This window comes from Hippocampus comes, unplaced genomic scaffold (genome assembly GCF_001891065.2).
Source record: "Hippocampus comes isolate QL1 unplaced genomic scaffold, H_comes_QL1_v1.1 scaffold59, whole genome shotgun sequence".
NCBI lineage: Eukaryota > Metazoa > Chordata > Actinopteri > Syngnathiformes > Syngnathidae > Hippocampus > Hippocampus comes.
Genome location: NW_017805406.1, coordinates 1,554,245 through 1,567,824, shown reverse-complemented (window position 1 = coordinate 1,567,824; position 13,580 = coordinate 1,554,245). Strand labels below are relative to the sequence as shown.

At 42.4% G+C, this 13,580-nt stretch overlaps 3 protein-coding genes across 4 annotated transcripts; 1 reads left to right on the top strand and 2 right to left on the bottom strand.

The window, feature by feature from the left end:
• Positions 1-14: 14 nt before the first annotated feature.
• On the bottom strand, positions 15-3,708 carry fdxacb1 (ferredoxin-fold anticodon binding domain containing 1). The gene is made up of 6 exons (XM_019873375.1): positions 3,627-3,708; positions 3,209-3,382; positions 2,962-3,118; positions 2,478-2,681; positions 2,236-2,394; positions 15-2,132 (listed from the first exon to the last, which is right to left on the bottom strand). Exons 2-6 carry the CDS (start codon positions 3,378-3,380, stop codon positions 938-940), a joined length of 1,887 nt encoding a protein of 628 aa, XP_019728934.1. The 5' UTR covers positions 3,381-3,382; positions 3,627-3,708; the 3' UTR covers positions 15-937.
• A 117-nt stretch (positions 3,709-3,825) lies between these two features.
• LOC109517902 (mitochondrial import receptor subunit TOM40B) lies at positions 3,826-7,647 on the top strand. The gene is made up of 10 exons (XM_019873383.1): positions 3,826-3,960; positions 4,393-4,592; positions 4,859-4,926; positions 5,057-5,149; positions 5,231-5,332; positions 5,444-5,549; positions 6,165-6,287; positions 6,389-6,465; positions 6,545-6,647; positions 6,729-7,647. Exons 2-10 carry the CDS (start codon positions 4,409-4,411, stop codon positions 6,869-6,871), a joined length of 999 nt encoding a protein of 332 aa, XP_019728942.1. The 5' UTR covers positions 3,826-3,960; positions 4,393-4,408; the 3' UTR covers positions 6,872-7,647.
• Positions 7,648-7,927: 280 nt separating this feature from the next.
• bicdl2 (BICD family like cargo adaptor 2) lies at positions 7,928-13,508 on the bottom strand. Of its 2 annotated transcripts, XM_019873381.1 has the most exons (10): positions 13,403-13,508; positions 12,309-12,765; positions 11,506-11,721; positions 11,202-11,318; positions 10,812-10,958; positions 10,489-10,635; positions 10,221-10,295; positions 8,897-8,979; positions 8,692-8,806; positions 7,928-8,264 (listed from the first exon to the last, which is right to left on the bottom strand). In XM_019873381.1, the coding sequence occupies exons 2-10, from the start codon at positions 12,552-12,554 to the stop codon at positions 8,094-8,096; spliced, it is 1,317 nt and encodes a 438-aa protein (XP_019728940.1). In that variant the 5' UTR covers positions 12,555-12,765; positions 13,403-13,508; the 3' UTR covers positions 7,928-8,093. The 2 variants fall into 2 exon arrangements, with proteins under 2 accessions (XP_019728940.1, XP_019728941.1); XM_019873382.1 differs by lacking the exon at positions 10,489-10,635.
• Between the last annotated feature and the right edge of the window lie 72 nt (positions 13,509-13,580).

Here is a 13,580-nt window from a genome sequence, read left to right as displayed (position 1 = left end):
TTGAAACGTTGATCTTCGTTTGTCGCTTCTTAAATTTCAGAGCACTCTAATTGATTAGAAATTTGATTTTGAAAACAAAAAATTAATCAAACAATCCACAGTAGACGATGAAATCTCAATGACGGGTTTCATCTCTGTTGCTAAACAATTTAAGAATATCTCTGTTAACGTTAACTTTGTTCATGATTTGTGCTGTTTGAAATGTAAATATGTGCGTATATTTTCATTATTGAGTGTGACAAGACATCCCTTCAAATACTTCATTTATTGTAAACATATGGCTATATAGTCCTGCAGTTTGATGCACTTGTTCCTTGCGTTTAACATTTTACAATTTTTGGATGTAACGTGTTCCAAAGTTTTATTATGTAATACACAGTATAAGACCCTACTTTGTTTTCTTGCATATATTGCACAACGCGCTGAAATTACATTTATCATCATTTTGGCTCAGGGTCTTGTTGAGCATGTAACTCAAATATGAAATATCATTAGTTCATAAATATATGAATAAAACACTGGGATGTGGTCTTATTTACATTTTCCCTGTAGTTTGTACCACTTAGCTTTAGAGCAGTGCTTCCCAACCACTGTCCACTACAAAAAAAAACATATCCCAAAACCGCATCATCATCATTTTTTCAGGACATACAGATAGAGTATACAGTACTTTGACGGTGTGCCGTGAGATTTTTAGGATGGAAAACATGCCTTGGATGAATGAAGGCTGAGAAGCACTGCTTTCGAGCACTCTGGTGATAATGCTCAATCACACTTTGGCGCACACAACAGTCCTTGCTCAACGACATACCCTGATAAACATAATGAAAACACAGTTTCACATTTGACTTATATTAGGATTCCAATTTGCAGGTAATTACAACTCTCTAAAAAGAAATCACATTTAGCAGCCAAACCGATGAATAAATATTAGCTGCTACCTAATTGTGACTTCCAAGCATTCGGACAGCAATGACTCCAAGCGTTTGTGAAACTGCAGGGCTTGTGTGTGTGACAATGCATGTGTGTGTGAGTGGTAAATCAGCCTGTAGCAGTAGCTGGTCTGGCTCAGATCCGGATGTGAAAACTTATCAATGAGTTTAACATGCTCCACAGTCCCGCAGGAGGCCACTCGGACCAGCGCGTAGAATTTCTTCTCCTCCCACGCCGTCTCGGTCCAGAAGCTGATGTCAAAGCTGAAGAGCTCAGGGAACAGGGAAAATGCGGTAAAAGGTGTCCCAGGTGTTGGACGGATGACAAACTGCTGTGAAAAGCGTGGGTCACGTGACCAGAGCAGACGCCAGTCTGGGAGTGAGAACATGAGCACGGCGAGGAGGTCCAAATTTAAAGACACAGTCATGCTGAGGAGGCTGACGTCATTGATGTTATTTGTGAGTACTTTACCGATGAAACCCATTGGCTGTGCCATCACATGCAGCTCTTCCTGCTTGGTAACCATGGAGATGCCATAGGGAGCGAGCAGCGCTCCCAAAGTTTGCTCAAGAACTTTTACTGGCTCGTACTTTTTAGGGAGAACACCAGTAAGAAGGAGCTCGTGGAAGACGGGCAGAGCCCAGGGGTTGGCTGGAACATTTCGGAACACCAGACCACTGATGCCACACAGCAGGTTCGTCACACCATTCCAATGCCCACTCTGCTCCAGATTAATTCCTTTAATATGTTTATTTTCCATTTCTGTCTCGCCACTGGTCCACTCTTCTTTCTTCGCGACCATGGCTTCCATCAGGGGGCGCAGAGAAGGACGCAAGAAATAGAGAGCAGTTTCACCCTTGAGATCACCATCAGGAAAGCATAATGACCTTATCCCATCCACCCCCTTACTACTCAACACCTTGTCCGCTTGCTTTGAGATAGCACAAGGCCCTCTAGCCTGACCCTCCAACTCATCTGTGGATGTACAAGCCTCACAGCTCAGCTCTTTCTGACAGATGTGAATCCGGTAGAGCAACGTGTGGTCTATATCAGGGCAGTACAAATGCAACTGTTTTGCTCTGAGGAGGACCGGAAGGGTCTCTGTCACCATGGAGACCGCCCACTTTTCTTGTAGCTTTTCGAGAAGAAAATCCTGCACCAATTTGACAGGATGGACAGAATCCGAGGTGAGAAACCCCCTAAAGAGAGGAAAACGTCATCAAAATCTGTTCATTAACTTTTATGAAATCCTCAGAAAATAAATAATAGAAAATATGACACAGAGTGTTGAGGTTATAATACCGGGACGTGTATTCACTGAGTTCTGCTGGTATGTTGTATTGGACCTTTTCTCCTTCCACAGTTTCCTCCATTTTAAACACTTGAGGGGAGCTGAAGGGGGTGCTACGAGTAAACACGTGGAGCAAAGCATTCTCCAAATGGAAGCCTTTATCCTGACTCCTGTGGAAGAATGAAACTGACATCAAAACAACTTCCAATCTCACATTAAATGAACAACTTGCCTGTTTGAACACTCACCTTACCTGTATCCTGTGCATTTGTAGCTTTGGTATTTGTCACTCTCAAAAGGGCGTACATCACTGAGGACGAGGTGTGCCTCTGCAGCCATGGCGACTACCTGCCAGCTGTTGTGCCGCTCTCGCCTAGGCTGGTCAGCCGGCGTCCCGCCCTGTCCGTTGCATAGGGAAACGTGAACCTCCCCATCTTCGGCTAACACCTGAACGCAACTGGAGGAGCAATGACACAAAAGGGACATTTGGATGGGTTTGGACAGAGTTTGGATAAATGGTCCAGACATAAGACATTACGTAGTCCTATTACGTCGCGGCCATTTAAAGTTCCTCTGATTCACCTCAAATGAAGTCCAGATTCTCTAGTAGTCTTTAACTGACATTTTTAACCAAATAAACATGTCAGCTAAAATGAAACTTTTAATTGTCTTTTAATGACAGTCAGCGTGCGAGTACATCTGCAAAACCTGTATCCATCGTTGGGATTCAATTTTACCTGAGAAAAAAGTCTTTAAGAAGTTGCCTGTTCTTTTTAACGCCACTCTTTCTCCCGCAGTGTGGGAAATTAAAGTGCACACGGTCAAACAATTGCCCTTGCAGTGATGCACATTCCCCCAGCTTTGTGCTGTCAACCTCAAAAAGCACCTTTCCACCTGGCAAAAAAAAAGGCAGAGCACAATATAACATATGTAACGAAACCGTACTGCACTGATATAAAAAAACTCAACAATCCAAATCCTCACCTGAGTCCTTGATAGTCTGCATGTTATTGAATGCACCTTCCTGCCGCAGTGCCTCCTCCTGCGGCTGCAGACAAGTGGCCGTGACGCGTACCTCCGATGGTAAGCGGCACAAAGCAGCAGAAAACGAAAAGTTCCCTTCTCCCACCAGCAAGATTGACGGTGAACGAGACATATCTATTAACCAGAAAATGAGGAAAAAACGATTCTACAGGTTTCTAAAAAAAAAAAAAAAGTAATCTCCCGTTCTTGTCGCAAAGGAAACGCGCGTGGGGGTTTGATTTTAAACAGACTCAATTTTAAAAAGTGATTTGTAGTTTTAGTGGTTAAAACGAGTTTTCCCGTCTTGTAGCTAAAACCGGGTGACCTTCCTGTGAATTACGGTGCCGATCAGGACGCAAAAGATCAAGATTAATCTCACCTACAGCCAGAATGGGTATAACGTGTTTCAACTATAGTAGTCCGACCAAAAACAAGGCTGGTCACGTTCTTCCCAAAGTAAAAAAGAAACTATATATTTACAAAATTGATTTAAAATGTGAGTTATAATCAATTCAATTATTAAAAAAAATATATATTTAGAAACCAGTTGAAGTACGCCAAGGCGTTCTGGTCATGTTTCCGAGGGACATGTTATGTAGTGACACAGAAAAACTGGATCAGTTCCTACATTTTTTTTTCTAGCCATTCTTCACATTTACTCAATTTGGCAGTTTTCCCAATGTATCGCGCCAGGGTTTTCCCAGGAATTTAAGGTATTTTAATCCGGTCTGAGGTCGCCATTTTAACAAAAACTGAATTTAGGCTTCCGCTTTTGCTGGATGCTAAGGTCATGTAAGCTAACGGTACTGATGCACTCGAGCATAACATATTCTAATTGTTTCACATTGACGTGACAACGTTTACAATTCAATGTCTACATAAATAGCAACTGTATTTAATCTGCACTGTAAATTATTTTAACTGAACAAACTGTTGTCATGCTTATTTGAACTGTTCCCATGTACATTTACCAACCACTGTATTACGTGCACCTGCAAATTGTAGTCATAATAAAAACGCTTATAAGCTCTTATATCAAGTATCATGAAATTATTCTGGTGTACTTAATGTTGTGCACGGTATGTGCGGATTAGATGTTTGTAAAATGAAAGTGACAAGAAAAAGGTGTTTTTCATTTCTTCCAGGAAGCGTTGCAGCCCCATGGGCAGTGTTCTGGCTTTGTCTTCCGGTCCAGGCCAACAGAATTGGCCTTTTTCTACGGACCCCCCTCCTTCTCGCTGGGACGCACATCCTGCTCACTGGTATAGCCCGCCACGCTGGGAGAGGAGAGATGGACGACTACCTAACCCTGGCAGCTTTCACTCCCTGCACAGGAGTTGCAAAGGTTTGCCTGAAATACAATTTCAACAACCAAAAAGGTTTACCTTTTTAAACAGGACTAATGCATTTATTGGCTCAAACAAGTATTCATTATCTGTGACTGAGTTATATTGAGATGTGTTTGGCATCCATTTTTGAGTTGAGTTGAAGTTATCAAATGTGTTCATAAAAGGCTACTGAATCCATCATATAAATTGATCAGATAAATCAAGTGTCCTTAATCTGATTGAATGATGTTGTCCCTGAGCAATTTTCTTCTCTTTCTCCCAGATGTATTTCCTCAGCAGATTGAAGGTGTCAAGATGATTATCAACAAAACTGTGAGCAGCTTCTTCAAGGTGATGCTTGCCATTTACATTATATTCTACGCAGCCTCATTGGATTGAATTCGAATTTTGTTTCGGTGTAACCTGTGGCGAGTTAAAAATGTAGATTCATATTACGGTAAATGCTTGTGTTTGTCATCAGGTCAGTCATACCCTCCACCTCAGTGCCGTCAGCCCTTCGTACTATCGATTCCATGTGGAGCACCTGCAGTCTGACGATTACAGCAAAGACAAAGTACAGCATGAATAATGTGGTTGAGTATGCGTCGTATAGGCACACACTCAAGTTGCATATTGATCCTTCATATACATCCAGGATGCCCCCGCATTAATTGGTGAGATGGATTCCTCAGGCAGTCTGAATGCTCATGCTTTGCTGCATCTCACTGAGCGCGTCCGAGCCAGATCGGTTTTCCAGGTAAAAAAACAAACAAACAAAAATCCCCCCCACTTTGTTCTGTCTCTTCTGTAAAGTAAAATCTGCTCAGCCACAAAACATTGAACGATCCCCACTTTCATTGCGTTTCAGACCCAGCAGTCCCAGTTTGTAACGTGGCAATTTGAAACGGAGTACAGGGGGAGTGACTTCACCGCTGCTGTAACGGTAGCTAATCCAGACGTGCTTAGAGAATCGGGTGAGACCCGATACTTGTTGACTTTAACCTGCACCATGTATATGATCCAATAGAGCAGAGCTGTCAGACACCATTGTTGTATGTAAATGGCCGATGGCATTCTGTGGCCAACCCATACAAAGGGGAAATTGGGATGTTCCTGGCATGCTGACATGGATGCAGTATTCTTGGACCACTTCATACTCTGCCACAATTTTTTTTTTTTAAATAGCTGAAAATTCTATTATGGTAAAATAATCAGTTTTAAGTAAAGAACATTTGATTCTTACAGACAACATCATAATAATTTCTTTCACACCATATCAAACAAACATAGCTGAGATGTATTTTTTTTAGCATGATTTTTAAAATTTTTGGGGGGCGAGACATCTCTACATTATCAAGTATCTGCACTTGGTATCCGCACATGCTCAAATATGTGGATACCAGTACAGGTATGTGTCGTCTGAAAAAAGTGCCATTGCTGCATCCCTATTTGTTACTGTGGATGTAGCTGCAGTGGTGAGCAACTGCACGCCATCAAACTTCAATGTGGTTTCTCTGATTATTATTTTTATTATTATTATTATTATTTATTTAAATCACATTTCTATGTATGTCTTTTCTCCCGAGCAGTTATCCTAGTGGCACACTTTCTGCAGAGTGTGTCCTCTGGTCTGGTGTTAGGAGGTGAGCTGGTCTACCACAGAGGCAGAGCAGAAGAAGGTGGAATCCTCACACTGGCTGGACAGTATTCAAGTGGGAATTCCTTGTGAATTAAGTAAATGTAGCCGTAACATTGAGTCAACTTTCGGTGGATCTCACAGCTTTTTTCTCCACCCTATTTTTTTTTTGTCCAGGACCAAACTGGGTGGCAACACTGAATGCCGGGAAAGGAGGAGCCCATGCAAGCTACTATCATAGAGCCAACAAGCAGGTGCTGAATCAAATATGACATAAAAATGAATGCAAGTAGTTTTTGTACTATTTATGTGTATGATATGTGGGCTCCCTAGATCCAAGTAGGGGTGGAATTTGAAGCCAGTACCAGGACTCAGGAGACCACAACCTCATTTGGGTACCAGATGGAACTACCAGAAGCCAACATGGTCTTTCGAGGTCTGCATTTTTCAATTGTATTGGTTTTGTTTTTTATCTGAAGGGAATAATTTAAGGAACCTTTGTGTCGTTGTCTTGCAGGTATGATTAACAGTCGCTGCATCATTGGAGGCGTGCTGGAGAAGCGCCTGAGCCCGCTCCCTGCCACCTTGATCATGGGTGCCTTTGTAAACCACCGCGGTGACAAGTTGCAAGTAGGTCTTGGTGTCAATGTGGGACAGTAGCCTGCTTTTTTTTTTCTTGCTGAATGACAGCTGACATTGACAACTGACATGTCAAAAAAACAAAAACAAAACTGAAAGATGCCTCCATGGCTCCATCCTGAACCAATTCGTCAAGGTGAGTCAGCTATGGGAAATGCCACAATATCGTGGTCTTGAGTCCCAGAAGAGTTCCTGAAATCAGTGCATCGTCTCTTGTAATCTACCTCTGAAATGAAAGGGGATTCCTAATTTATTTGGTTGGCGTCCTATTAAGCAGAAATGATGAGGTGGACTTTCTGAGAGGCAAAACCACAAAATGAAGGGAATACTAGCGCGGACATTTTGTTACAGAAGATTATAAATGTAAAAAAGAAAACCGTGTTATTTTAATATTTTCACTGGAATGTATGCGACTTTTCTGCATAGTTGACTAAAATCATTGCAATTTCATTGTCAAATTTGCAGATTATACACCAGTTTTGAATTGGCTGTCAGATTTTCCCACACGGTAAATTAATGCGAAAAAGAGGGTTTGATTGGACAGAAGGACCCCAAAACAGTGTATGTGTTCTGTCGAGTGTTAGTATACAAAAGGTGCTGCTACATAAAACCGAAGAGGACCAAGTAATGAACTGTATGGAAGGTATGTGCAATACTGTTCTGTATCATGCAACATGCACGATCGCACGCTCCAGTCATATATTTATTGTATTATTTATGTTATTTAACAAGGGGACATTTGGAAGGGAGTGCATTTTTGGACTTAATTTATTAAACAATGTTATTTATATCATTTATCACTGTGGTTGTTTCTTCTTCTTATCCATGCACCGGCCATAACATTAGGTACACCTTTTCTGCTGCAACTCTTCCGTTAGCTGCACCTTGATTATAAAATGAGCACAAGCTGCATGAAAGGGGTCACTCGTTCAAAATTCTTGAAACGTGTGCTCAGTGTCGACTTTGCAGAAACGTTATTTTCGGTTGAGTTGAAAGTATAAAGATCCAGAAGTTTGGATTATTGTGTTGAAGCAGGCTCTCAAAAGGCTGCGAAGCAAAGCAAGAAACATCCCAAAATACACGAAATCTCAAATCACATTTTAATACAAAGCAATAAAAGTTGAAAGTATTACTCTACTGTACATTCATAAATACAACTATATACACAATTGCTTGTTATGGTACAAAATTAGTTAGTTTGATGTGCGGTCCCTTTGAAATCAATTTTCTGTTTTCTGATGTGTTATTTGTCTTTGAAAAGAGATGAGAAGAATCCTTTTCCTGCTTCGCCTTTTAATTTCAAAGACTTGCTTCTTTGGAGTCCTCCTATGCTACCGCGCTCTCGCTCAACTTCTTTGAGTCTGTCCTCCTCCTTCTGGAGCACTTGCTGATTGATTACCAAGCGCATATCCTCCTGCCAGACAGGTTGGGGAAAGGAAATACATCTTTGACTGGACATTTCATTAGGTCGACACTCTAATGAGATTTAATACAAAATTTGTACGACGTGTCTGATCCGGATAGAAGATAATAATCTGAGCTATCGTTTTAACCCGGCATCTATGCTGCATCTCTGCACAATACTCATAAAAAAGTACTGATACCACACACCGATACCACTGACATATACCTTCCGAGTTGGAGCAACGTCATCCATGTCGAGATACTTTAAGGTCAACAGGAGTGACAACAATTTTAGCTGACTATAAATGATGTTCTGCTCAGGCGGCAACGACGAGCAAATAGTCGAACCCTGAACCGAACTGTGAGGCAAAAACGTGCTAACAAACTATGACATAATGCTGCTTCGTGAGTGCGTGTCCAGTCTATTTCAGACATACCTGCCAAGCATCCAGCTCTTGGGACAGCGCCACCTTGTGTCGGATGGTGTTGAGGAGCTGATGGGTCAGTAAGTCTTTCTCCTGTCGAACCGTGACCAACTCGCTCTCTAACGAACTGGACATGGGTGAGTTAATTAGCATGATATTTATGAACATACCAGATTACATAAATATATTTTTTTGTGAAAATGGTGTGTATCTTTACCTATACTTTGGCGCGTCTGGACTGCCTCGAAATGGCTTGATTTCCTCCCTCAGTGATTCCAGTTCTTCTCGTTGGGATTCCAACTGAGAAGTTGGAAACATCGGCCGTCAGTCATGTGAGATACTGTCCAAAAATTCTCTCTATGACGCTTTAAAACCGATCCTCTCATGAAAATGGCCTTTATCTAATCTACGCTGGTGGTCATTTGCTTACCCGAGCTTGACACAGAGCCATTTTAACAGTCGCACAACTGTCGATTTGCATACTGCACAGCACTTTTTGTATGTTAGGGTATCACTATATGATATGGGTAAGATAGTTTCTTGTATGATTCACGTTACATCTAGTTGTGAACTGTTCAAAGAGTGCGAAATGATTCCATGCAAGCTGCATAAAATGAGACCTAAATGAAGTGCTGCACTGCCAGTGGAAAACTTATTGGTAGTTCTCCGGAGGTTCAATACTGGATTGATTATTGTACAGTGGACCGTTACTTCTTTACACTTCTAATGTAATATCGTATTGTACAAATTCAAACAGTCCTATGATAATGTGCAGTAGATGGGGACACTTGAACATCCGAAGTATTTGAAATATTACGACCCCCTCCTGAAATCAAATAGACGGGCTTCAACGCCAAACAGTGAGCTGAGTGATTCTCCAAATGCGGTACTTGGACGAATCCCTGCCTGGGTACAGTTTGGTTCTCGTCAGTGTTTTAAATACAACACATTTGCATTTCATCTTGAAAATAACATTGATTCATGCTCATTAAAAAATACGAAACGCCAGTTTGCGGTGATAGACGCGGTTTTAGAAGCAATGGATATACACATAATATCGGCATGCATTCTTTATCCTCTACTAAAAGTAGTAGGAGTAGTAGTAATAGTTTTTATTCTTTGTATCTGCATGCCTTTTGTATTATACTGCCTCCCAGGGGCCAAGGGGGCACAGTACACAGAGAATAGGATTGCAGCACTTCAAATGTTTCATTCTTTACATTCTATTTAATTATGTCATTACCGGTACTCTGTATGAAGTAAAATATTACATCGAGTGCGATTTTTGGACCAATTAAATAAAACGAGACACTTCCCGGTGTCTGGGAATCGCTGATTGACAAAACTGAGGAGTCTCTGTATGAGTCTGGCGCGGGGTCGCTTTCAAATCAACGCCTCATTAATGATTGTGATTAACTGGCAACCTGCAGCCCTGGTTGTAGTCTGCTTTTGAGTTTGCACAAGTGGACTTTTGTGTTTTATTGTGCGTGTGCATGTGCGTGTGCGCGTGTAGAGGGCGCTTGTACAAAGTTGCTACAGACCTCCTCTTTGAGTGCCGCTATCTCATCATCTCTTGCTTGCAGGGCCGCAGAGTGAGCTAGGAGGGCATCTTTGGCCTGTGCAGTGGAGTCAGCGGGGATGGACATATTAGGCACGCAGATTTCATACATGAGCCACATTATTGGAAGTTCAGGTAATCATCGGTTAACGCTTTCTAAAATCAACCGAAGCAAAGAGTTTAGTGGTTAGTACGCACAAAAAGTAGCAGGGGTGCCACTCTGTGTGTATGCGTGAGTGCACTGTATGTACCTGGGATTGCTGAATTTCACTAAGCAGTGACAAAGGTGGTGTGTGTGTAATGTCCAGGATGCTCTCTTCTCCCAGGCTCAGGGCATTTTGTTGCAGAGAGCGATTCATGGTACGCAACTCAAACACCACCCCTTGCTCCTGCTCGAGCTACACAAACACACACACACATACACACGCGGTGAGCGAGGGATAGACGCAACGGTCTAACTCTAACAATCGGCGACTTTTGTGTGTTAGTGGCTTGCCGTTAGTGGGGAGTTGATTGATTTGCTGTTAGCGTCATCATGATAAAGACCACCCAGGCACAAAGCCCGACTTTTTACCTCTGCCTCCTTCTCTCTCAGCTGCACCTGAAGCTCCGTCACTCTGTCCCTCAGGTCGTTCCGCTCGGAGCGCAGCTTTTCGCTGTCTTCCTGGGAGGCCTTCAGCTGCGCTTCCATGTGACACAGCCGCCCCTTCAAAACTCGGCTCTGTCGGAAAGGCCAGTTACTTAATTCCTCACTTAAAAGCTTTAATTACTCTTTACGTGCAGACTAAAACACATTTCCTGGAAATTGCTGTTTTGAAACACAATTTTCAAACATCATTCCGTTTGTTTCATTTCTGCAGACTAATTGCAGGGAAGTACTGAGACACACCTCTTCAGTTCAAGTGTTGGCTTATTATTTCCTTTTCGAACTCGTAGACAGTTAGCGTCAGGGTGATATTTATACCTCTGCGAGTGTATTTTCTAATTGTGTGGAGCTGATATTCCGGCTGAAGGAGGACTCGTCCATCTCCTCTCTCAAGGTACGAATTTCCGTCCTCAGGGAATGTTCCAGCGTCACAGCCTAGAGGGGCGGCAGAGGGGAAAAGTTGACAGACGGTTCAAAGAATTAGACTCCCAGAACCTGTTTGCCTGCATTGCTCTCACTGAGTGTTTCCTGGCACTAAGTTTAGCGCACAACTGCATCAGCAAAACGCTCATCGAGATTTCAGAATTGAAACCTGCTCGATGGGTGATGACATAAAACACACCTCTGATAGCTGCTCCACCAAACGCTGGTTATGGTTAGATAACTGAGTCAGTTGCTCGCTCTCATCCCTGCGCCGGTCCCGCCCCTGAATTTGATGGCGGTCCAGCTCGGATCGTAAGGCGGCCAAATCGCCGTTCAGCTCAGCTTCCTTCTGTCCGGATGCCAGTTCATTCATATCCAGCCTCCTTTGCAGAACGTACTTCTGCTGCTGTAACATCTGAGACATTCAACATAACATTTGGGGACAGGAAGTGTCAAGTCCATTCGTTATCGATGTTTGTTTTGTCCAATACTGAAATTAATAAATGAATACACTGTAGTTATAATATATATTTATAAAATAAGAGTGCTTGATAAATGTATCATAACGTCACTTCACATCATAATATATGTACTATAGCGAACCTATATCACGAGCAAACGCAAATCTTTTTTTTAATCTATATTCGCATTCAATAAATAAAACAATTAAAAATGGCAGTGAATGTGTATCCTATTATTTAAACGAACAGGTTTAATTTTCAATATCATAGAGAGTATACTATAGATACAAATGCATTAGGTCCACTTACACAATGCAATAAGAGCTACTGCAACAGCTGTTTACAAAAATCTGAATTTATTTAAAAGTCAGTTTTGATTGAAAACGACGGACGAATATTCACTTTCCAATCTTTTGTTACGGCTTGTCACTGTCAGTAAGGTCCATTCAAAAAGTACAATTGAATGTTTTGACGCAAACACCGCGGTGTGTGTTAAGATGATACAATGTACAGTACTCTCGAGTCCACAAGACACTTATACCTCCACTTCCCTCTCTTTCTGTTCCAGAGCAGCGGCCAGTTCCTCATTCTTCTCCAGCAGTGCCTGTCCCAGCTCAGCTGCCAGAATCAGATCCGTCTCGATGCCGCCGCCGCTGTCGACGTTCCCGCGATCCGGCGTGGAGGCGGGCAGGGCGAAGGAAAGCGATATGGACGAGGAAGACGAGAGCGGGAAAAAGGAGTCCTCCAGGCTGGGGGAAGGAAGACTGCTCTTCCTGGGGCCGAACATGGTCTTGGGGTTGCGGGAGTCAATTGGAGAACAACATCCCAAGTCTGACAGGTCGGCGGGCGAACCGGATGAGAAGACTGACTTCTCTGGAAAGAGTTGTTTTGTAATCCAATTAATCGCAGTGTATTGTTCTTCCCTGTGGCCCAGATGATCCTGATGTTGGTGTCATTCACCTTTCCGGCCCTGTTTAGGACAAGTGAATCCAATCCAACTGTAAATACAGGTCAGAAGAGATTATGAGAGATCCCTCTGGCTGTCTCGTAATCTAACCTCGCATACTCTTTTGTTTGACAGCCTCTTTTGTTATGTTCAGACCGAAATGCCAGATCCATTGGAGTCATTGTTTAGATCCACTCCCTTAAATTCCATGTTTAATGTCCTCAAATGTTTTTTCCTTAACATGTCACTCAAAGTCAACAAAAAGTTCCACAAAGTATCCCTTCAATTAATCTCTGCTCATCTGATTGAGCAGTCTTCATGACACTGCCTTTCGGAGGTGTAGTTTCTCACAACAAAATATGAATCGACATTCCCCGGCCACAACTTTAGGTATGCAACCAACGTATTAAAAAGCGCCCCTCAATACATATAATGCAGTGCATCTGGACACTGAACTCAAGAAACGGCTCCTTCAAAACTCATCTTTGAAAGGGCTGTATTGTTGCCACATGCCTTTAGTTTTGATCACACACCAGACATTTTGGCTTATTTCTCATGTCAATCTTTCTCTGACTGAAACCATAAATACATGTGATATTTAAAAACAACCTTGAAATGTGATGTCAGTCCGGCTGTCCTTTTATTCAACATAGAAATCAGGAAGAAGAAGAAAAAAAAATCCACCTTACCTGAGCGTCCCCACAGGCTTCTCACGTCAAAGAGTAATAGTTTTCCTGTTTGGTGAGTGTGTGTGTTTGCTCAGGAGAGGCTCAGCTGGTTCCCTTGGCAGTGCAGTATGTAAATACAGGTAGAGGCTCCGCCTCTTGGGGTTTTGCTCTGATAGAAAGAGAGGGGGAGCTAAAAGAA